Raw genomic sequence first — 25,064 nt, 5'->3', positions numbered from 1 at the left:
AGGTCTTCCAAACCTGATCGCTTGCATTTTTCCGGCTACTTCTGCGTTGCAACGTTACTTTTATTTCTGCCAACTTAGACACGACATCGTCTAAACTGCCCAATTCAGGACACGATGGCTCCTCCCGGGGATTCTGTTGAGACGATCCCGGATTTTCCGTGTCCTCACCATTGTGATAATAATGTATAATAATTTATACATTATTTGTTTATACATTATTTATACATAATTTGTACAATTTACCTTCTTCTTCAAGCATTGTTTTTTAAATTTCTGCCATTTTGAAGCTGCTGATGATCGCCGGATGCGTAAATCATTTTTAGCTTTGGAAAGAGCGCACGTCAGCATTGCTTCAATCCGTAAATCGCGTCTGCGCTTTCGGCGACACTTTGATCTTTTGCGGCGAACTTCGTCAATCCAAGTTAGTAACCGTTCAGTTTCTGGCTTGTCGGCGTTAGTTTTCGAAAGTCCCTTCTTTGTCCTCGCCATGCTTTCTCAATTATTTCACCTAATTATTGAGTAAGTAAAAAGTATACCAACCTGTATCCGGCTCCTGTTTGTTGTAGAACAATACAGAAGAGATTCACACAACTGCACACAAAGGATTTGAAACCACCGAGCAAAACACCCTCCTCACAGCACAGTCGTAAGATGACTAAGGGAAGTCTACGCTGCGCGTCTGAAGTCCGCTGTCTATACCCCCTCCTCTGTCTTTATGACGTAGTCTTACGCGCGAAAATGGAAACTAGTTCCGTGTAAAATCTTACGTTGGCCTTACATTCTCAGAAATTTTGAAAAATTCTTTAATCCAATTAATTTTTAAATATATGTGCGACAATTTTAATGCTAAATTTTATATATTTTGTACATTATATTAAAATTCTTCATTTACAGGAAATAATCAATAGCGTATGAAGGTGTACTGCACGTATTATTTGGCACGTACACTAATGTTGATGCAAGAATAATTATTCCAATGATTTTAAGTTACACACATAATAGATAAAGTAGGCTGTAGACTATGAAATTCGTATGAAATAAGCAGAGAATAGTAACTAAATAAATGTATATGTATATCGAACATAAATCTTGTAAAAATAATATATTAAATTACATTCAAATCAAATATATAAACAAGATCTGTTGACTTTTAATTATTTTTTTGAAGCACTAGTATCAAATAAAATTGCGTCATATAAAAATGTCATCCCGAAACACAGTTTAACGTGATACAATTGTATTACTTTAATTTAAGCAGAAAATATCTAATCATATTTAACAATTTTGAAAAACATACCTCTACTAAACTATCATTATCTTTTCCTATACCATCGGCAAGGCCCTGAACAGCAAGCAGTTCAGCGGTTGTTAAATAACTAGCCAATTGTTCTCGAACTACATTTACTTCTCCCTGATACATAAAATCAACCAATGCAGCCTAATCATCGAATTTTACATTATTATTATATATTATAACAGGATGCTGACATGGATTTTCGTAAAATAGAATAAGTATCATTTACAAAATATATGTTAACAGTAACAAATTATTAAATTCTTAATTTCACTTTACCTTAAATAAATCTCTAAAATATGTACTACATGCAGATAATAGCAGTTTGTCTGCTCTTATTCCTTTTTCCTTCGCAGCTTAAATTTACATCAACGAGATCTTCTTCGGTTCTCAGCGTATCAAAAGCACAAGTAATATGTTTTAAGTAATTATTCCACCTAAGAGAAAACTGTTTAATCCGTAAAACAATTATATTAAATTTGCAATTTTCAATCTGAAAAACATTTGACTTCAATGAGTATATTTTGATTTTTACCTGCCGGAAAACTGATGGAACAAAAATTTGTTATAACTATCATGTACTTATGTAATTAAAACAAGACAAAGCTTTTATAAATATAAAAATTGTCATAAATATTTTGACGCAACGCATTTGAACATTTTATGACTCATTGTATTAACACCACATTATTTCTTTTTTTGCGAGTATAATAAAAGCAATAATATTTAAACAATACATACTTGTTTAGATGCCTTTCGCAATACGACTTTCCCATAGAGCAGGTGGCTTATTACAAAATTCACGTCATAAATGTAATTTTCTTCAACTTCCAAAGCAAAAGTTATAAGTGTCCACCCAGGAATACCCAACATTTTGAAACACTTAAATAATACAAATTTCATATTTGGGTATTACATATTTCTAACAATTGAACACTACCATGCTTACCATGCTTTCATTAGCATGCTTAAAATGACTTTATATTGAAATTATTTGTATGGTATGCCCATTTCCTTATCACCCTTTATTTTTCTTTCTCCTTCTGCAGAAGAGTTAAGACTATTTGTATCCTCCCTATATTTGTCTATTATACATCCTACATACTTTCGCAAATAACAAAAAATAGCAAGGTCAGATATAGCTTCAATGTATACGGTCATCACAATGAAATGTGAATTACCTTCGGCAGATCTAAAATATTAAACGTGAAACGATGATCTTAATTTGGAATAGATTATAGATACACAATCTGTTCGTTTTTTCCTTTCTTAGCAATGATCTGTTCCATTGTCAAACACGTATTTCCCTCAGCAGCCGGATGAAATGCAAATTTATATTGTATTATGCTTATCATTATACTGCAAGTACTTTGAATCACTGAAATTGCAGAACCATTTCCTGTTATTGAATGCAAAACATACAGCACGAACACGTTTTCCATTATCAAAAAACGCCATACAAATGTCTCATACATTGTATTAAAGTGATAAGAGATAGACACAGCACCAAGCCTGCAGCTTATAATACAACAATTTGCACCAGTTTCTCAATTTTCCCCAATTATGTTCAATGTTTACAATAATTATCCTTCATATAAAATTGTTACCTTTATCCAATGCATACCACCTCTCTCCCCCTCTTTAAAAATATGACCTTTTTCAACTTAATGTCTCCCAAAAACGGATTTAGCAGAAAGTATACGACATCTATAACGATCCAATTAGAAACTACCAGAGCATGTGTATTTTAAGCGGATCTTTAAACGTCGATTAAACGCGTTCTCTATCCAATCCTGGCTGAAACATAACTACTCGCATCCCCAGTAACCCACCTCTAAGTCATTCCAATCAACGTACCATGCAAACACGAATCCAACGCGTTCCAGGAATACAAACAACTGCCTGTAGCTGTTTAGCTGTACGCGACGAGTATAATTATTTCGGGTACTCCTCCAGTACAAAACAGACTCCCAAACGACATTATTTCAACACAAAAATATTTAAAACAATAGTTATAAAAGCATGATACTTAATACCGCGCTTGACATCAGGTATAATAAAAATAAATTTCTTCAAAAAAATTTCAAGTTAAATCTTAAGCTTGTGTAATTATATCAAACTTCTTCAATTGACAATGAGCAATTTCCATCGTGTTTTGACAACTGACTCATCGCTGATGTATTTCCTCGGAATCGAAAAAGGAATGTGCATAATATTGTCCTCCGTCAACACTCAAAATATTATCTGCATGCTATACTCAGGGATTCAATTTTATATTACGTTGCCTCATGTTCCATCACTGCTTTCCTACTATCAGTCACTTGAACGGTAATATAAACCAGTCTTTTATTTCCTATACTATTCCGCATACCATTTATCAGGAACAATACATTTTATTTGTTAATCTAATTAGATGCGAAGATCCTCATTTGTCCTAATATCAATCAATGAATAAGTGAATTGAAATCTGTGAAAATAATGTAAAATCGGAAAATAAGGATAGAAATCTTTTCCCGATTACTTACAATTTATTAATATTAAATTGAATATACAAATATAAATTGGACAGGAAACGATATTTATTTAACGGAAACTAAATGCAATACTCGTATCTATATCAAATAACTTTACAGTTATTTGACCACTCTCGTCACAACGAATCTAACACACACACACACTCTCTCTCTCTAACAACTCTATCAATTCTCGCGACTCTACTCTTCGACGACTCGATACCTCTAACGACTCTACTCTTCGACGACTCAATTAGCTCTGATTCTCGCAACACGCACACTTTTCGACTCGCCTTGCGTAGCGAAACCGTCCTTCTTCTAACGTTGTCTATTGTTTCCCTCATACCTATGTAAGAACTACCAACTACGTGCCTTTATTCACGTAGGCACTCTTGCATGTAAACGAAGTACAGAAACACGACGTACACGGTTTCTCTATTTTCAACTGATTTCTAATTCGAATTACATTACGATATTACAATAAGTATCTAGTAATACGACTTCCGAACCTACGTAATTATTGCAATGATTGTTAAATTTCAAAGCAATTTCCTATCCATGTTAAACATATTACGTATATGTGCGTGTCTATTATTTCGATTAGTTGCTCTACTTGCGGTAGTTCGCCATTCTGGACCATCTAGACTCAACAAAGATGCATTCAATTTACTCCATACCTCAAAAAGCTCTGTAGCGGCATAAGAGTTAGAATTTGCTTCAAACCATGTTGTTGTTTTGCTTCGGAATATCGAGAGGTATTGTAAGGAATTATAAACTCCGGGGAAAACAATGGCGCCGCTACATGTAACCGTAAAACAAGACGAATTTGTATCTATTGACCTTCTTCTGACGATTATGACTAAACGAACGTGATCGCAAACGATTCAGTATAAACTGTGACTAAACGTCTGTATAGATATCGTTTCGCGACAAGATCTGTTTTAAATACACTAACGAGTACACATATTGGTAGTCTCATTATTCGATCCCCTACAGCTCTTATTAAGGAAGATAGAGGCCTGTGACATTATTCAGCTTGGCCAACATTGAACAGGGCATATTGATAAGCCAGAGTAACTAACATACAACCTTTTTTTTTTTTTTTTTTTTTTTACGTGGAGAAATCCTCATGGACACTCCGCTGTTGCAGTAATTGCGTAACAGCAGAGTAGTGTCGGACTCTTACCGACTAAAACTCCACGATGACCACCCGACGCGCATGACAGAGGTGCTCCAGGATTCTCTTATGAATTAACTTCAGTTGCACCCCCTTCACGCGTTCTCTAGTTCTAGCCAGTCCTAATATTTCCTGACTATTGAATTGGCGTTAGGGGGGGCCATTACCCCTAGCGCTGTCTCTCCTTATTGATATTCACCGGAGGCTTGTCTTGTGTGCTTCGACAACTCCCATACAACCTGGTGGTACAAGCTATGAAAAAACTTTCCCGGACATGAGAAAACACATTTGCCCAGATAACGTACGAAAGGTATTAGAGCCCACCAAATAAGATTTGCTACAATTAGCTGTAGTTCGTCACAATAAGCCTATGAGTATCGCGCGTCAGACGATTTTCGAATTAGTTGATGCTTGGATGTTCAAGATACGGAAGTGCAGAGAGATGAGACGTTTATGTACAACTTGATCATGGTGCAACCCATTCGTCAGCCAGAAAACTTCATGCACGATTTTCTAAAAAGAAACACATTTCCCCCCTTCCTTATGCCGTACCAATCCTCTCTCGTCGCTCCTTATCTCATACACAGACAGGCCAAATAATGTTGCCGATGACGGCCAACAGCCTGGGTACATGTACGGGTCTCTTGCCTGCGACAGAATTTTGTTATGTGTAGTATGCGGGGCAGAAAAGCACTTTTGCCATTAATATGAACTAGAAGATTGCAGAAAAATTGTAAACATTTTCCAAATTTTATTAATTTCATTTCATTTCTTAAAGTCTACAAAACTGTTAATCAACATTAAGCAAATATACAAAATCTTGACGTACAGAATAATGGAGCGAATATTAGAAACGATACTACTAAATCTACAAGCTAAAATGTACTATACAAATTTTCTTTAAAATATAAGACATGCAAAGTATATATTTCTGAAATTAAAAAATATCGGATCAAACACTCTTCGAACATACTTCGAACGCTCATTATTACGTATATTACCAAACCAATGCATACAATATAATATATAAACTAAGCCAACGAAAGGCGCAGAGACTGGAGAACATGGGGTCCCCGAGCGTGCAGTGCGCTTCAGCATCGTTGCGAACACCAACTCCCTCCGCTTGTCCCAATGCCATCTCGAACGGTGAGACTGCAAACAGAAAATATCCATATATACATCAAGATAGTAATGCAATTTCTATTCTTGCAGCACCGACGTAATACGCGGTGCTCCGTAATCGCTCGAGATTCCATATAGTTGTTGAAATCTCTACGCATTTGGTAGATAAAACGTTGCGAGAAATCCTCTTGTCACAGTTAGGTCTTCCAAACCTGATCGCTTGCATTTTTCCGGCTACTTCTGCGTTGCAACGTTACTTTTATTTCTGCCAACTTAGACACGACATCGTCTAAACTGCCCAATTCAGGACACGATGGCTCCTCCCGGGGATTCTGTTGAGACGATCCCGGATTTTCCGTGTCCTCACCATTGTGATAATAATGTATAATAATTTATACATTATTTGTTTATACATTATTTATACATAATTTGTACAATTTACCTTCTTCTTCAAGCATTGTTTTTTAAATTTCTGCCATTTTGAAGCTGCTGATGATCGCCGGATGCGTAAATCATTTTTAGCTTTGGAAAGAGCGCACGTCAGCATTGCTTCAATCCGTAAATCGCGTCTGCGCTTTCGGCGACACTTTGATCTTTTGCGGCGAACTTCGTCAATCCAAGTTAGTAACCGTTCAGTTTCTGGCTTGTCGGCGTTAGTTTTCGAAAGTCCCTTCTTTGTCCTCGCCATGCTTTCTCAATTATTTCACCTAATTATTGAGTAAGTAAAAAGTATACCAACCTGTATCCGGCTCCTGTTTGTTGTAGAACAATACAGAAGAGATTCACACAACTGCACACAAAGGATTTGAAACCACCGAGCAAAACACCCTCCTCACAGCACAGTCGTAAGATGACTAAGGGAAGTCTACGCTGCGCGTCTGAAGTCCGCTGTCTATACCCCCTCCTCTGTCTTTATGACGTAGTCTTACGCGCGAAAATGGAAACTAGTTCCGTGTAAAATCTTACGTTGGCCTTACATTCTCAGAAATTTTGAAAAATTCTTTAATCCAATTAATTTTTAAATATATGTGCGACAATTTTAATGCTAAATTTTATATATTTTGTACATTATATTAAAATTCTTCATTTACAGGAAATAATCAATAGCGTATGAAGGTGTACTGCACGTATTATTTGGCACGTACACTAATGTTGATGCAAGAATAATTATTCCAATGATTTTAAGTTACACACATAATAGATAAAGTAGGCTGTAGACTATGAAATTCGTATGAAATAAGCAGAGAATAGTAACTAAATAAATGTATATGTATATCGAACATAAATCTTGTAAAAATAATATATTAAATTACATTCAAATCAAATATATAAACAAGATCTGTTGACTTTTAATTATTTTTTTGAAGCACTAGTATCAAATAAAATTGCGTCATATAAAAATGTCATCCCGAAACACAGTTTAACGTGATACAATTGTATTACTTTAATTTAAGCAGAAAATATCTAATCATATTTAACAATTTTGAAAAACATACCTCTACTAAACTATCATTATCTTTTCCTATACCATCGGCAAGGCCCTGAACAGCAAGCAGTTCAGCGGTTGTTAAATAACTAGCCAATTGTTCTCGAACTACATTTACTTCTCCCTGATACATAAAATCAACCAATGCAGCCTAATCATCGAATTTTACATTATTATTATATATTATAACAGGATGCTGACATGGATTTTCGTAAAATAGAATAAGTATCATTTACAAAATATATGTTAACAGTAACAAATTATTAAATTCTTAATTTCACTTTACCTTAAATAAATCTCTAAAATATGTACTACATGCAGATAATAGCAGTTTGTCTGCTCTTATTCCTTTTTCCTTCGCAGCTTAAATTTACATCAACGAGATCTTCTTCGGTTCTCAGCGTATCAAAAGCACAAGTAATATGTTTTAAGTAATTATTCCACCTAAGAGAAAACTGTTTAATCCGTAAAACAATTATATTAAATTTGCAATTTTCAATCTGAAAAACATTTGACTTCAATGAGTATATTTTGATTTTTACCTGCCGGAAAACTGATGGAACAAAAATTTGTTACAACTATCATGTACTTATGTAATTAAAACAAGACAAAGCTTTTATAAATATAAAAATTGTCATAAATATTTTGACGCAACGCATTTGAACATTTTATGACTCATTGTATTAACACCACATTATTTCTTTTTTTGCGAGTATAATAAAAGCAATAATATTTAAACAATACATACTTGTTTAGATGCCTTTCGCAATATGACTTTCCCATAGAGCAGGTGGCTTATTACAAAATTCACGTCATAAATGTAATTTTCTTCAACTTCCAAAGCAAAAGTTATAAGTGTCCACCCAGGAATACCCAACATTTTGAAACACTTAAATAATACAAATTTCATATTTGGGTATTACATATTTCTAACAATTGAACACTACCATGCTTACCATGCTTTCATTAGCATGCTTAAAATGACTTTATATTGAAATTATTTGTATGGTATGCCCATTTTCTTATCACCCTTTATTTTTCTTTCTCCTTCTGCAGAAGAGTTAAGACTATTTGTATCCTCCCTATATTTGTCTATTATACATCCTACATACTTTCGCAAATAACAAAAAATAGCAAGGTCAGATATAGCTTCAATGTATACGGTCATCACAATGAAATGTGAATTACCTTCGGCAGATCTAAAATATTAAACGTGAAACGATGATCTTAATTTGGAATAGATTATAGATACACAATCTGTTCGTTTTTTCCTTTCTTAGCAATGATCTGTTCCATTGTCAAACAAGTATTTCCCTCAGTAGCCGGATGAAATGCAAATTTATATCGTATTATGCTTATCATTATACTGCAAGTACTTTGAATCACTGAAATTGCAGAACCATTTCCTGTTATTGAATGCAAAACATACAGCACGAACACGTTTTCCATTATCAAAAAACGCCATACAAATGTCTCATACATTGTATTAAAGTGATAAGAGATAGACACAGCACCAAGCCTGCAGCTTATAATACAACAATTTGCACCAGTTTCTCAATTTTCCCCAATTATATTCAATGTTTACAATAATCATCCTTTGTTACGACCGTTCGCGGTGAGACGCGTTCGCTAGGATAACGCGTCAGAGACAGGCGTAAATTCTCGCTACGATTATGTTAATCGACGCCGCGAAATAGTCGTTCCCCTGTTTTGGTTAAGATAACAGAGGTGGTTTAATGAATGTAACACTGTATTGACAGGTTAACGTAGAATAATATATTTTACAATAATATGATGAATATATTACAGAAATTAGACTCGACTTTGCGATCTCTCTAGATTAATTCGTTTGCTCGTCAGATTTGTCGAAGTGTCACGTTTGACTCGTCAGAAGGAACTGATCGCCCTTCGATTATTCCTTTGCCTCATTTGGAAGACGACCCCCACTATGCACGAGTCACGCCACCGCTCGCGCCTATGATCACGTATGCCTCTTCTTGTTTGAAAATCGTAACGGTCAAAAATCGACGTTTCTAGAGCTCGCTGCTTGGCGACAACTATGCTCTCGTCGATACATTGTATATGATCCGGAGGGCAGATAAGATGGTCTGCCTGCGACGTTGTAGAACCGCGAGCGACGGTTAGAAAATATAGCCTCTGGTGAGCCTCGTGGCGTAACATACTCCCCCCGTTGAGAGGGTACCGATCAAGTAATATAGTATGATGTTGTGAGGATCTCTGGTCAGACTTCGGTGCTGTTGATTGTTTCGGAGTCATCTGGAGTCGTTATGCTCGGTAGTGGTACCATCCGCTTGATGCTCCGATCCAGGGTGCTCGTTGCTGTTCGAACGGTAGCCGTCCGTATGATGCCGTCTGCGCCTGGATGGACCTTGATGATTTTGCCCAATGGCCATTGCATTGGGGGAACGTTGTCTTCTCGGAGAATGACGATGGTGCCTTCTCGTATGAAGTGACGGCCCTTGCTCCATTTGTTTCGGATGTCTAGCTCATTCAGGTACTCTCGTTGCCAGCGGCGCCAGAAATGTTGTTTGATCTTTTGAATATGTTGCCAGCTGGAGAGACGATTGGATGGAGTGTCCCTGAAATCTCGTTCTCGAAAACTTGTTAAAGAATATCCGATGAGAAAGTGACCGGGAGTGAGGACAAGATGATCGTTTGGATCAGATGATACTTTTTTTTTTTTTGTACGTGGAGAAATCCTCATGGACACTCCGCTGCTGCACTAATCGCGTAACAGCAGAGTAGTGTCGGACTCCTACCGCCTAAAACTCCACGATGACCATCTTATGCGCGTGACAGAGGTGCTCCAGGAATCTCTTATGAATTAACTTCAGTTGCATTCCCTTCTCGCGTTCTCCTGTTCGAGCCGGCTATTGAGTAGGCGTTAGGGTGAGGTTGTTGCCCCTAGTGATGTCACTTCTTCTGGTCGTAGTCCGTTGGGGTGGTGGCGGGGTGGCTCTGGGTCGTCTGACTGCCTTCCGTCTCCATCGTCTTATCCTGCAGGGGTGAGAGTTTTTCTTCCTCTCCCTTTCCGCTCGCTCCTTCGCGAGCATAACTCGCTCGCAGAAGAGGCGGACGGCCTCGTATTCCTGTGACCCTCTCAACATCGCTTCCACAATCGCTGAGGGGATCAACGTTTCTCCTATGGCGTGCCGCCAGGGTGTAGCGGGGCAGCTCCCACGCCGGACAGAGCTCCAGGGTGTGCTGCGCTGTGTCCCTGTCCTCTCCGCAGTCGTGGCAGATGTCTGTCGTCTCTCGCCTTATTCTCTTCAGGAACTCGCCGAACACGCCGTGTCCGGAGAGTACTTGTGTCATCCTGAATGTGAGTGGGAGGCCGTGGCGGCTCCTCCATGCCCCCCAGTTTGGTAGGACCGCATCCGCGCCTCGGTGTTCGCTTCTCCCGTTGATCAGTTGGGATCGCCACAGGTTCCATGTGTCCTCCTCGGCGGTTCCTGTGTCGTTTGGAGCCGCCTGCTCGGTGGGGTCTTCTCCCGGGTGCCATTCTCTCCGGCGGGTGTATCTCTTTTTGAGCGCCAGCGCCCGCAGCTCCCCCGGGGGGGACGCGGCTAGGGTGGACGCCGACGCGTGCGACACCGTCCGGTATCCCCTAATGATTCTGATGGCGGTCATTCTGTGCAGCCTTCTCAGGAGCAGAATGCTGCGACGGCTTGCCATCAGGTCGTCCGCCCATACTGGGGCCCCGTACATCACTCGTGACCGAACGACGCCCTCGTAAAGTCGGCGCACCGCGTCTCCGGCCCCGCCGATGTTCGGTAGTAGGCCGCACAGGGCATTGGCAGCCGCTGACACCTTCGGGATCAGTGAGTCGAAGTGCGGCTCGAACGTCCACTGGCTGTCGATGGTGAGTCCCAGATACTTCATCTGTGATCCCACCCGGACGGTTTTACCTGCCATGTTTATGCATAGGCCGGGCGGTGGTGTCCCTCGCCTCTTCCTGTCAAAGAACCAGGTGGCCTCCGACTTCGCAGGGGAGACTCTCAGGCCCAGTTCGTTCACGGCACGGGTCGCACAGGCCGTTGCGATTCCGCCAATGCGCAGCGTCTCGTGCCAGCCACGACCCTCGACCAGGATTAGGGTGTCGTCCGCATAGCATACAATGGCCGCGCCTAGGGGTAGCGGGCATCGTAGTACCTCGTCGTACGCAACGTTCCATAGTATGGGGCCCAGCACCGAGCCCTGCGGGACGCCACGCTCAACGGATCGCTTTTCGTCTCCTTCCTTACTGGTCTAACACACCCACCTGTCGTCGAGGTAGGCTCGGATCAATCGGACGAGGTAGCTGGGAACCTCGAAGTGCTCCAGGGCCGTCACTATCCTATCCCATGGCACGGTGTTGAACGCGTTGACGATGTCCAGGGAAACCGCCAGCGCCACGCCTTTCCGGGAGACCATGTCCTCCGCAATCGCTCGTGCGCGTCTGACCGCGTCAATCGTCGAGCCCCCCTTCCGGAAGCCGTACTGGCTTTCGTGCAAACCTGGCACTTGGACCGCTATGTGTCGTTCCAAGCGGGCGGCGACTACCCTCTCGAGTAGTTTGCCGACCTCCTCCAGTAGGCATATCGGCCGGTACGCTGACGGCGAGGTCGTCGGTCGGCCCTCTTTATGGAGCAGGACCAGCCTCGCCGTCCGCCACGCCCGGGGGTAGACTCCCTCCCTCAGGCATCTTGTGAAGAGGTGCCGGAGTCTGGGGGCCATGACCCCCATCACTTCCCCCCAGATCCGGCCAGGGATTCCGTCCGGGCCCGGTGCCACGTTGCGGACGGTCATTCTTCTGGTTGCCTCCCATATCTCCTCCTCCGTGACTTCCCAGTCGTCCCTCCATTCCAGCGGTCGTGTCGTTTACCGTGGCCGTTCCGCCGCTCTGTTCTCTTGTGGGGGAAAGAGCGTTCCGGTGATCCGCGTCAGCAGCGCAGGTTCCATTTCCGCCGTTGTCAGGGTGCCCTTCGCGCGTAGTTTCTGTGTCACTGTATGCCCTCCCCCATGGGTCCGACTCGACTGTTTCGACCAGTTCGGACCAGGCACAGTCCTTCGCTTTTTTAATTTCCCTTTGTAGCGAGCACCGTAGCGCGCGGTACGTCCGGTAGCGCAAGGAGACTTCTTCTTCGTCGCGTCGTCGCCAGCGGCAGGCCCTTAGGTACTGTCTTCGGGCCCGGACACATCTCGTCCTCAGTTCCGCGATGTCGGGGTTCCACCAGTAAACTGCTCTGCTTCGCACCGTGCCCGGTGTGGCCCGTGGCATGGATGCGTCGCAGATTGCTGTCATGGCTTGTCGCAGGTTCTCGGCCTCCTCTTCCACGTCTGCTTCGGTCGTCGTTGTCGAGGCCTCCCAGCTCCAAGCTGTTGCTATAGCCGCCGCCCGGAGTAGATCTTCATTCCTCTCCTTTATTTTCCATCTAGGCGGTAAGCGCGCGTGTCTCCCCCTCGGCGGGCCGCGCCCGTCGTTTGTCGTCGGCATTCCAGGTCCAGGTGCGTCCACCTCCATCAATATGTAGAGGTGGTCCGACAGCGTCTCGACCCCTTCGGCCACTCTCCAGCCTGAGATCCGCCTGAATGCCTCGGGGGAGGCCCATGTTATGTCAACAATGGAGCTCCCTCTGCACGTCACGCAGGTACTGGTCGAGCCCCTGTTCACTAACAGAAGTCCAAGTCCCGCGGCCCAGTTCGATAGCGTGCGGCCGCGCGTTGGCCGTGGCGTTCCCCCATTCCGTGGAGTGCGCGTTGAAGTCTCCCAGGACGAGCACTTGTCGTGGGAGTCGTCGCCTGACGCAGTCGCCAACTCCGTCTAGGAATTCTTCGAACGCTGCCCGTCCGCTGTTAGGTGACACGTACACCCCCACCACCATCATCCCTGCCCACTCGACCGCGGCGTATCCGTTGCCGCGTTCCAGCAGGGCTCCGTGGACGAACGCCCCGGGCGTTGATGTCCAGGTGAGCAACCGACAACCATTCCGTCCTCCTTTAACTCCTCCTTGTCCAAGCCGGACGTCCCGTATCCACACCCGTTTTGCGCTCACAGGCACTAGTCCTCCACTCTGGTTACCTCCCTTGCCCAGGCTCTCCAGTTTTCCGGAGATTTCGATTACGCACGCAGCTCCGTCCTCTCTACGTCTGCCTCCCATGTATCCCCACCCTGTGTTGTAATGGATCAGATGATACTGGAGTCAGCGGACGGGAGTTGAGGATAGACTCGATTTCAATGATAAGTGTATTTAAATTTTCGAATGTCAAGAGCTCGTTACCTGCGACACGCCTGAAATGTCGTTTGAAGGATTTCACTGCAGCTTCCCATAGCCCTCCGAAGTGAGGTGAGTTGGGAGGAATGAAGAGCCATTCGATCCGTCGGTCGACTAAAAAGGACTGAACCTTTACCTTATGATCGTCGGATTGCAGGAGATTTCGGAGCTCTCGTAATTCATTGTTGGCGCCAACGAAGATGGTACCGTTGTCGGAGTAAATTGTCACACAGAATTCTCGGTGAGCGATGAATCTTCGCAGAGCAGCAATGAAGGCCTCGCTAGTGAGGTCGCTGACCAGCTCGATGTGGACTGCTTTGACTTCAAGACATATAAAGATTGCTACATATACCTTAATTTTGCGTCGGTTGCGATCCTTTCGTTCTTTGATGTAAAACGGTCCGCAATAATCTATTCCGACGTTGGTAAACGGTCGAGATTCCGTTATCCGTGAGGCTGGGAGGTCGCCCAATACGTAATCCACTGGAGGTGGATTAGCTCGGCAGCAACGGACGAACATCTTCAGCGTGCTCCAAACGTGACTACGGCCGTCGATAGGCCAATAAGATCTTCTTAAGGCGTATAAGGTAGCTTGAGTTCCGGAGTGGAGATTGATGAGGTGTTCATGCTCGATTATGAGTGCTGTGACTGAGGATTTGGGTACAATGATTGGGTGTTTCTGACTGAACGGCATTGGTGAGTGACTGAGTCGGCCTCCGACTCGCAACATCCCGTCTTTGTCCAGAAATGGATTGAGTCGTTGCAGCTTCCCCTTCACTGCAGAATTTCGATCTGTTCGGAGAGTGCGGATTTCATCTGAAAAATAACAGAATTGTAACAGTTTGACCAATTTGTTATGCGCATTGGTTAAATCATGTGTGGTTAGAGGTCTCCCTCGATCCTGTTTTTGTCTCCATCGGAGGCAACGAGCGGTAATTCTAATCAGCTTGGGCCAAGAAGAAAATCTCTCCAGTAGACTGTGGTCAGCAGGAGTCACGGCCAGACATGTTGCTTTCTTCTCCTCTGGTATTTCAGTTAATGGTACTGGGTTCCACGTCGGCCAGTATCTTTCTGGTTGTTGGAGCCATTCCGGACCATGTTGCCAAATGGTTGGTCGCAGGAAATCTTCGGGTGATTGGCCTCGAGATATGAGATCTGCAGGGTTATCGGCAGTGGGAATGTGACGCCAATCTGAGGTGTGAGTCTTCTGCTGAATTTCTGTCACACGATCAGCGACAAAGGTTTTCAGCGTATGGGGTGATGTATTGATCCAATGAAGTACGATTGTAGAATCCGTCCAGTAAACAGTCCGAGAAATGTTGCTTGGTAAAGCTTGAAGGACTGTGGTGGCCAATGATGCGAGAAGAAGTGCTCCACTCAGTTCCAGCCTTGGAATGGTTTGTGATTTCAGTGGAGCCACCTTTGATTTTGCAGTGAGGAGTCGTGTCCAGACATGACCATCCGGAGTGATGGTGCGAAGGTAAACGCATGCCCCATAAGCCCTTTCGCTAGCGTCACAGAACCCGTGTAATTTAATTTCCGCTGCAGCCTTGATTATCGTTTTACGTGGAAACTTCACGTTATTCAATAATGGCAGCTGTGCATAATATTTGCTCCATTCCGTGTGCACGTCAGCCGGTAGAGATTCGTCCCAATCAATTTTTAAAGTCCAGAGTCGTTGGAGCAGCATCTTAGCACGAACGATCACTGGTGCCAATAATCCAGGGGGGTCGTAGATCTTGGCGATTTCGGAGCTGATTGTTCTCTTCGTGATTCGAGAGGCGGTAGAATTAATTTTTACGGAATATAGGATCGAATCGTCAAAGGAATTCCAAACCACACCCAGAGTTTTGAAGGTTTGCGATTCGCCTAGTAGCAGCTTGTCGTTTATGTCCTGCTCGAAAAGTCCTCGTAGCAGTTCCTGGTCGTTCGATGCCCATTTTCGAATGTTTAAGCCGGCCAGTTCCGTGAGCTCCGTTCTCAATGATCGTGCCTCGACCTTTCTATCAACTCCTGTGAGAACATCGTCGACGTAGAAGTCTCGCTGTAAGACCGTCGCCGCTCGTGGGTACCGATGTCCCTCGTCGTCCGCCAGTTGATTGAGGCACCGAATGGCTAGATAAGGGGCCGCTGACAGCCCGAATGTCACTGTATTAAGTTGATAGGTGTCAACTTCTCCATCAGAATTACGCCACAAAATTTGTTGAAATTTTCGATCCTCTGGACGCACAAGAAATTGTCGATACATCTTTTCGACATCGAATGTAATGACGTATTGATGAGAACGAAATCTTAGAAGGATGAAGAATAAGTCATCTTGTAGTTTCGGTCCCGTATGAAGTATGTCGTTTAATGAAACTCCGGTGGTGGTTGGTGCAGATCCGTCAAACACAACTCGGAGTTTTGTAGTTTGGCTGGACTCTTTGATCACGCCGTGATGTGGCAGAAAATATCCGTCGTCCGTGCAGTTGTCCGTGGTAATCTTCGTCATGTGTCCTAATTCCACATATTCTTGTATCACGGCGCGATAGTCGGCTTCGAATCGTTTGTCTCGTTGGAATCGACGACAGAGGGAAATGAGTCGCTTCATCGCCATTGTCTTAGAGGATCCAAGCGAAGGAATTGTTTCGTTGAATGGGAGAGCGACCATGTATCGCCCTTCGTTGGTGCGTTGAACGTGATTTCGAAAGTGTTCTTCGCACTGTCGTTCCGCTTCCGAAATGTGTGCAGTGGGCGGTCCTTCGTCGATTTCCCAAACACGGGCGGGGTCCGCCTGTAAAGCCGTCGTGAAGGCGTGAAATGCGAGTGCTGATGATTGCGAGGTTGGGCTCCCCCCGATGACCCATCCGAATCGCGTTTTTTGCAGACGCAAGTCGGGCCCGTTTGCTTGACTGATGTCAAGTTGGCCGACACAGAGTGATGCTAGCGTTGGTCCGGCGCTCAACAATATTTCGATCGGCGCAGGCCTATGGAATCTTGGATCGGCTAGTTGGAGATTCCTCGGTATATGTATTATTGAGCGATCTACGGGTTGATCTGGGACCCAAGGCGATATTGTCGGTATGATTAGGAACGTCAAGGTGCGTTCGTATGTGCCGTCGATGGAGATGATCGTGGCCGTGATGTAACGTTTCGAGGTTGTCGATAACGTGTTGAGTGTTCCGATTGGGACCTAACGTTTCCGTTGGTTAAGTTTTAGCGAATCAGCGAGTTTTTCGGTGATAAAGTTCATGCTAGAGCCGGTGTCTAGCAGAGCTCTACAACGGAATGGTTGAACTTTATTGTTCAATATGTTGACCTGCGCTGTGACTAACAAATCGTGCTGCAGTGGTTCAGAAGGAAGCGAGGTCAATGAGTCCGTTTTCTGTGGTTCGGTCCCTAACAAGGTCGTTTGATGACGTCATTGTTTTCCTTGTCGTCTAGGACTGGACGATATATTTGATCCCGATGCCGTCGTTCGCGATAACCGAGATTCACGTTTCGGAGATGTTCGCGGAGACGATCGGGGAGACGATCGGGGAGACGTGGATGCGCGTCTCGAACGATGTGACGATCGCGGGGTCGGTGAACTAGGCGAAGATCGACCGTTGGATGATCGATCGCTCGATGATCGACCGCTCGATGATCGGCTTACACGTGGTCGTGATTTGCTATGACCATGGTCTTGATGTAGGTATGTATGGTGTCGCTGCCTGCAGATGCGACATGAACCGGCGGAGCAATGAGTAATAGCGTGTCCCTTACCTAAACAATTGGTACATAGAGACGCCCTCTTGGCGATTTCAAGGCGTTTTTTAGGCGACTTTGCTTTGAAGACATCACAATTCCATAATTCGTGTTGTCCTTGACAATTCGGACACACCAACGTATTATGTGTAGTTGTGAATGCGTAACTTCGCGGTGCGTTCGGTCGCTGACGTTTGTGTTGATCGGACTCTCTTTTTATCACGGTTGATGCTGAACTTGTCCTGTCGCCGTTCGTCCGTGTTTTCAGAAAGTCTACCAGATGCGTATATGACGGCATTTTCCTGTCCGGCAATGTGCGCTGCCATTTGCGAATGATGGCTGAGGGTAGCTTCGACGTGAATAATTTTATAAGAGCGACATTTGAGGTAACTGGTTCACCGAGTTTTTCTAGCGCTTGGAGGTTTACCTTGACCGTCTCAAGAAAATCATCTATCGCTTCGGGTGTCTCTTTGGTTATTTTCGGATAGTCAAAAATCAAGTCCCAGTGGCGCATGCAGACTTGACGGTGGCAGTCGCATTTTTCCATCAGAACGTCAATAGCGTTCGATTAATTTAACTCGGTGACATCTAACGATTGTATGCTTCGCGCGGCCTTTCCGGTCAAAGAGGATCGTAGGTAGTGGGACTTCTGCACGGGTGTAAGTCGCTCGCTTCGATCGATAGTGGATAAGAAGGAGTCGTAAAATGAATGCCAATTTTCGATGGTACCGTCGAAAGTAGGCAGGTGAATTTCAGGCAGTTTAATTGATGTCGGCTCGGCGATATTAGACTCGCAGCCTTGTGATTTCGACGACGATGCTGGTGTATCATCCATGAGAGTGTGTATTCGTATTACCAGATTGTAATATGTGTCGGTTACTTCGGAAACGCGCGCGTCGTCCATCTCGCCTAAATCTTCTAATTCCTCTTGTAACAATCGATATTGTTTCCACGTGTCGTCGAGTAGTGTCGTATAGGCCGTTAAATGGGCCTTATTCGGTTGTCTAGATTTTTCGTATTCATCGAGTCGTTTCGATAGAAAGGTAAATCGACCGATTTGAAAGCCTCGTCTCCGATGCAAGGAGGTAATTTTCTCTGTATTTTCCATTGGTATAGCAGATTGTGAGAAGAATGCAATGAACGAGCTTACCTTGCGGTTGCGAGTTTAAATGTTACTCGTCACCGTGTGTGTCTCGTTTAATGTGTAAGACGTATTCTTACTGAAGTCGACCGTCTAGTTGTTGGCGTGAGGCTGCGTGGTTGCGTTCTTGCGTTTTCAAGAGGGTTATGCCTCTTCAAAACTGATGGTCCCTGGCGCTACTGACTTCGCTGGAGTGGTAACGCTTCTGCTGCTGTTTGTAATGGATTCACGTGGCACTGTATGATAGTGGAGGTCACTGGCGTGCACTTTTCACTTGCCACTGTATCCGGCTCGAAGGACCAAATGTTACGACCGATCGCGGAGAGACGCGGTCGCTAGGAAAACGTTTCAGCGAGAGGCGTAAATTCTCGCTACGATTATGTTAATCGACGCCGCGAAATAGTCGTTTCCCTGTTTCGGTTAAGATAACAGAGGTGGTTTAATGAATGTAACACTGTATTAACAGGTTAACATAGAATAATATATTTTACAATAATATGATGATTATGTTACAGAAATTTGACTCGACTTTGCGAACTCTCTAGATAAATTCGTTTACTCGTCAGATTTGTCGAAGAGTCACGTTTGACTCGTCAGAAGGAACTGATCGCCCTTCGATTATTCCTTTGCCTCATTTGGAAGACGACCCCCACTATGCACGAGTCACGCCACCGCTCGCGCCTATGATCACGTATGCCTCTTCTTGTGTGAAAATCGTAACGGTCAAAAATCGACGTTTCTAGAGCTCGCTGCTTGGCGACAACTATGCTCTCGTCGATACATTGTATATGATCCGGCGGGCAGATAAGATGGTCCGCCTGCGACGTTGTAGGACCACGAGCGAACGTTAGAAAATACAGCCTGTGGTGAGCCTCGTGGCGTAACATCCTGCATATAAAATTGTTACCTTTATCCAATGCATACCACCTCTCTCCTCCTCTTTAAAAATATGACCTTTATGAACTTAATGTCTCCCAAAAACGTATTTAGCAGAAAGGATTCGACATCTATAACGATCCAATTACAAACTACCAGAGCATGTGTATCATAAGCGGATCTTTAAACGCCGATTAAACGCATTCTCTATCCAATCCTGGCTGAAACATAATTACTCGCACCCCCAGTAACCCACCTCTAAGTCATTCCAATCAACGTACTATGCAAACACGAATCCAACGCGTTCCAGGAATACAAACAACTGCCTGTAGCTGTTTAGCTGTACACGACGAGTATAATTATTTCGGGTACTCCTCCAGTACAAAACAGACACCCAAACGACAATATTTCAACACAAAAATATTTAAAACAATAGTTATAAAAGCATGATACTTAATACCGCGCTTGACATCAGGTATAATCAAAAATAAATTTCTTCAAAAAAATTTCAAGTTAAATCTTTAGCTTGTGTAATTGTATCAAACTTGCTCAATTAACAACGAGCAATTTCCATCGTGTTTTGACAACTGACTCATCGATGATGTTTTTCCTTGGAATTGAAAAAGGAATGTGCATAGTTTTGTCCTCCGTCCACACTCAAAATACTATCTACATGCTATAATTAGGGATTCAATTTTATAATACGTTGCCTCACTTTCCATCACTGCTTTCCTACTATCAGTCACTTGAACTGTAATATAAACCAGTCTTTTATTTCCAATACTATTCTGCATACCATTTATCAGGAACAATACATTTTATTTGTTAATTTAATAACATGCGAAGTTCCTCACTTGTCCTAACATTAATCAATGGATAAGTGAATTGAAATCTGTGAATATAAGTATCTAGTAATACAACTTCCGAACCGACGTAATTTGTTACGTCGCGTAACATTCTACTTAGCCCAGGCCACACACCGCGGGCAAGATGGCAACCAGATGTTTTCGGATACTCACTGCGTACGCTCAATAGTCTCAAGTACCTTCCATAAATCTCAGGAATTTCCTAGTCGAGGTCCTCCAAACTGAACAAACGTCTGTTTTCGAAGCATTTCTAAAGACCTTTGTCTACTACGGCTTGACAAGGGAAGTTTTTCTCACGTATGATGCAACATTCCTCCCACTAACCACTTTCTCTCGTGGGCGGTTAAGACCCTTCGTTTAACCAATTAACAACGAAGCCTATTCCCTCACTCTCCTAACTAAAATCGTCACCAACAAATCCGATGGCCCCGTGCGCTAGACACACCCATCCTTAGCTTTCCTCCGCCACAGAATCCTCTCCGAACCACACTGATTTTACATCCTTCGAACAGTCAACATCCTTTGACCGGGAATACACCCGTAGATCAGTCACTCACTCATCTCGTACATACACACCAGCGTAAGTGTCTTCTTTACAAGTTGTCAGAATAAACGGTGATATATAACTTACTATACTGTGTCATATTCATTTAACCACCTCTGTTATCTTAACCGAAACAGGGGGAACGACGATTTCGCGGCGTCGATTAACCGAATCGTTTTCCTCGCAACCGCGTCTCTCCGCGAAGGGTCGTAACATTTGGTCCTTCGAGCCAGATTCAGTGTCAAGTGAAAAGTGCACACCAGTGACACCCACTATCATACAGTGCCACGTGAATCCAACATAACCAGCAGCGGAAGCGATACCACCCCAGCGAGGTCAGTAACGTCAAGGGCCGTCACCCTTGAAGAGGTATAATTCGGTGGTTGAAACGCAACCACGCAGCCTCCTGCCGCAACTGGACAATCGTCAACAGAAGTAAGTTATAACCACTCCATTCTCAATTATATAACAAATAATGGCAACCGGAAACGAACTTGCCGCCTTGCGTCGACGCCGGGGCCAATATACCGGCCACTTTACACGCTTAAGAAAAAAACTGGACGTAATCGAACAATCCGGCTGTCCGCGAGAGGCCAAGTTTATCCAAATCAAAAATCGTCTGGAAATCTATGAGATGGAACTCCGCGTCATTTAAAACGAGATTGTGAGCATAGACGAGGAAGCGAGCGAGCGCGGCCTTGAAATAGCAGACGAGTACAAAAAATTAGTACTCCGAGTAAGCAATCAGTTAAACCACATACGACTAACTACGACGTCACAATCGACCAACGACGAATCAGCTCGCGAGACTGCTTCGCTTAAATTACCGGAGAATCATTTTCCGGGACATAATGCGATGACGCCACCTTCGCCATTGCCACAAGGGCCCACGGATAAAGTACCCACCATGGCGAATTCACAACCACCAGAATATAGCAGCAACACGTCTATCAGGATCCAGGGAAACAATAATAATCTAAACAGTAACGCTATTCAGACTCCGCCGACGGAGAAGATCGCATCGACTCGAACGCCGATCTCGTCGCGAGTCACGCGTAACTCATTGCATGACACCTGCAGCTCATCACCTACACGCGACTTGACGACAACCAAGTTCGCGTCCGCATTATCTCGACCGTCCTACAAAAGGACACTGTTAGGGAAGTGATACATTTACACTGTACATGAGAGTGTGTGTGTAAGGGTTAGAGGGCGTCAAGGTCTTAGTGGAGACAAAAGACTGTTGCCAGATGTTAGAAGAATCTAGGATAGTCGGTTGGCGACAAGCGTGCGTGCAAGACGTTCTTCAGAGAGTAATATAGATGTATAACTGTGGTGTGTGAAATATAGTCAATAATTTGTATTCCCAAATCCTCGAATTTCCTTAACACGTAGGAATATTTTTATCGGGTTATCGATGTAGCCGAGTTATTAAAAACGGATCGGACAGATGATATTCGTTTGCATATTCGAAACGTAATATCGAAACACATTTGGTCGTAAACAATAATACGCCTTCGTATAATATGTCCCATCTATTCACGTAATATGAGTACCATCGAGCTTTCTAATGGATTTGTGGTTCGATTACGATTCGATTCGGGATTTCGCGCGGTTAAAATGTGAAATTAGGGAACCACTGTCGCAACGATAGGATCTCCACTGGACGATGTAGTAATTGATCGGTTACGCGACCTCTGCTTCGTTCCAACCATTGCTTAGAGGAGCAGGCACGATCGTTTACGTCTCCCGGTGACATCGAGCCGCGTCGTAAATACGTACACGTAGCTCCTTTTTCGATTTCGACGATGAAACTAACCTGGCAACTAGAATCCGTTTCGATCGTTGTTAATGCCGTTGCGATTTTAACCGCTGCGAGTGAAAGGCCGCGTTTTCTCGCGAATTCTCGCGTCATCGCGTCCGTATTCGAAGAAGGGGAAGAGCGGATATTCGAAATTCGAAACGTTGGAGCGAGTTTCCGGCATGGTACGGCGGTCGTTGCAAATTGTTTCAACGTCGTCCATTGTGAAACTTTCCCCCGGTTCCACAGTTGCTGGTGCACGTACTCGGCTTAGCGCGCGGTTGCACTTACGTGCTAGGTGCGTGCTAAAGTATTTTCGAGTCTGCTGTAAACACACACCCGTAGACGTAGGAAACGCCAAGTCGTCCGTAGACCGTGTAAGAAGACCGGTCCCAACGCGGTTCTAAATACGGCTCCTTGCATTATTAATCCCCCAGAGGTGGTACCGTATACCGGGCTGTTATCGCGGTTACATCGTAATTCGCGACAACGTTGCACTCGGATACGCGAGCCAAGGTGCAATCTCGTCGTGCCATCTCTATCCCTGTCCGACGGGCGGAACTGTTCCGCACGCTTGTCACTTCCATGATCGCGCGCCTATTAATCTTTCAAGTGAAAACAGGGCGAAAGCTGCGAACAATTTGCTTCTTTTTTCTTCCTTTTCTCCTTAATTTCTTCGGATACCTGTTACGTTTTATATCCTTCGATTCTTCGACATCGAACGTCTCGATCGAATCGTGACGAAATATAGAAAATACCTAGAACTTGCAGCGATAGGTCGGACCTCGGAACCATTGCGCTGCTCCTTATCCTCGTAACTCTGTTCCATCGGACGTTTAAGGCATACAGTTCTAACGAGCTGTATACGTTGCTTACTTTCTCTTGCACGTTGAGTGCTTCCAGCGCTTCCATTGAAAGTGTATATAACGTTGGAGCGTTCGTTAGCAAGATGATAAATATTTAATAAATAAGTTGGAAATCGATATCGCACAGGCTTTCGAAACGGCTTTACGCGATGGTCGTTTACGTCTACGATCGTTTACACGATCGACGTTCGAACAACAAACACCGCAGCAACCCTGAAATCCGATTAATCTGCAGTAGGCAGGCACAGTTTCGTTTTTCACGCAGATTGCGAGCAATCGCGCTTTCGAACGAGCGTGTGAATCTGGGTATACTACTGCGGTAGCTCTCGTTATTAATTCACTCGGTCGTGCACAATTAGGTGAGCATTGTAGCTAGATGTCTCTTCTTCGGCGACACGGCTCATTTTGCGTAGTATCGTCGATTTGTCTAACTCGCAGGCAACGTACAATCGCGAGTTTATGCCGGCGGCAAAGTTTCCTCCGTGCATGGAAAACTTGCCGCGCGAGAACTATCGTGTGGGGAATAAATTAAGCGAATTTCGGGTTGCAGCGGCGTTCGTGTAGTCGAGAATTATCTCGAGACGAAAACTTTCACGGATTAAAGCGTGTTAGAATTTAATCTTGGAATTAGGATTAATATTCTGTGGAAGACACAATGTTTATGTTGAAATAATACAATGTGATATTTATTAAACAATTATTTCGAGAGTTATAAATGTGCGTTCTGGAATGTAGACAGTTGGCTAGTTATTCACAGACTGGCTTAGTGACCATGGCCCTTGAAAAGGTTTAGATCCCCACTCTCTATGCAGTAATGAGTGTGACCTGTGTGGGTGTCTGTGTGGCGTCACATGTGCCACAGAACCTTCTAGTAGCTTCTCGACGTGCTCGTCTAGAATGTTCCATCCATATCCTCACGTTTCTTCCGGCGTCCTTTTGAAAAAGCATGCACGTGCTAACTGCCGTGGTGCATCTCACGAACGCACGCTGGTGGGGATGGCGCTGGGCAACGAATGGAAGAATCTGTACGATCAAACACTCTATCCGCATGCGACTGATATCGTTGTATTCCAACAAAGCGTAATAATTTAGACTGTGAAAAAGCGACTTTTGTTCCGCTCGTCCATTTTTCTTCTCCATCGGAAGCGGAGATAATTTGCGGAGTATCGAGATATTCTTATTCTTATAAAGAGCGAGGAATTCGCGAGCGCGGTTATTAATAACGCGATATTTATCAGCCGGCGTAAATAAAGCTCGTAAATACAGACTGATAAGCCCTGGGGAAAGGAGCAGAAAGTTGTACGGTTGATCGACTTTTACGAGATTTCTTGGCGAAAGGAAATTGGGTCGGTCGTTAATTACACCTATTAGCGAGAA

General features: G+C 44.0%; 1 protein-coding gene across 1 annotated transcript; it reads right to left on the bottom strand.

Annotated features, from left to right (window-relative positions):
- Positions 1–13,210: 13,210 nt before the first annotated feature.
- LOC126876898 (uncharacterized) lies at positions 13,211–18,107 on the bottom strand. The gene is made up of 3 exons (XM_050639722.1): positions 17,612–18,107; positions 13,874–16,903; positions 13,211–13,764 (listed from the first exon to the last, which is right to left on the bottom strand). Exons 1-3 carry the CDS (start codon positions 18,105–18,107, stop codon positions 13,211–13,213), a joined length of 4,080 nt encoding a protein of 1,359 aa, XP_050495679.1.
- Between the last annotated feature and the right edge of the window lie 6,957 nt (positions 18,108–25,064).

This window comes from Bombus huntii, unplaced genomic scaffold, assembly GCF_024542735.1.
Source record: "Bombus huntii isolate Logan2020A unplaced genomic scaffold, iyBomHunt1.1 ctg00000102.1, whole genome shotgun sequence".
Taxonomy (NCBI): Eukaryota; Metazoa; Arthropoda; class Insecta; order Hymenoptera; family Apidae; genus Bombus; species Bombus huntii.
This window is presented reverse-complemented; position numbering and strand designations above follow the sequence as displayed.

What these genes read in the sequence shown, in the direction of transcription:
- LOC126876898 (XM_050639722.1), bottom strand. Translation starts at nt 18,107, where the DNA reads ATGCGCCACTGGGACTTGATTTTTGACTATCCGAAAATAACCAAAGAG. An exon ending in TCTATGTACCAATTGTTTAG is followed by an intron (nt 16,904 to 17,611) that starts GTAAGGGACACG and finishes CTTGGGTCCCAG; the next exon opens with ATCAACCCGTAGATCGCTCA. An exon ending in ACATTTCAGGCGTGTCGCAG is followed by an intron (nt 13,765 to 13,873) that starts GTAACGAGCTCT and finishes ATTACAACACAG; the next exon opens with GGTGGGGATACATGGGAGGC.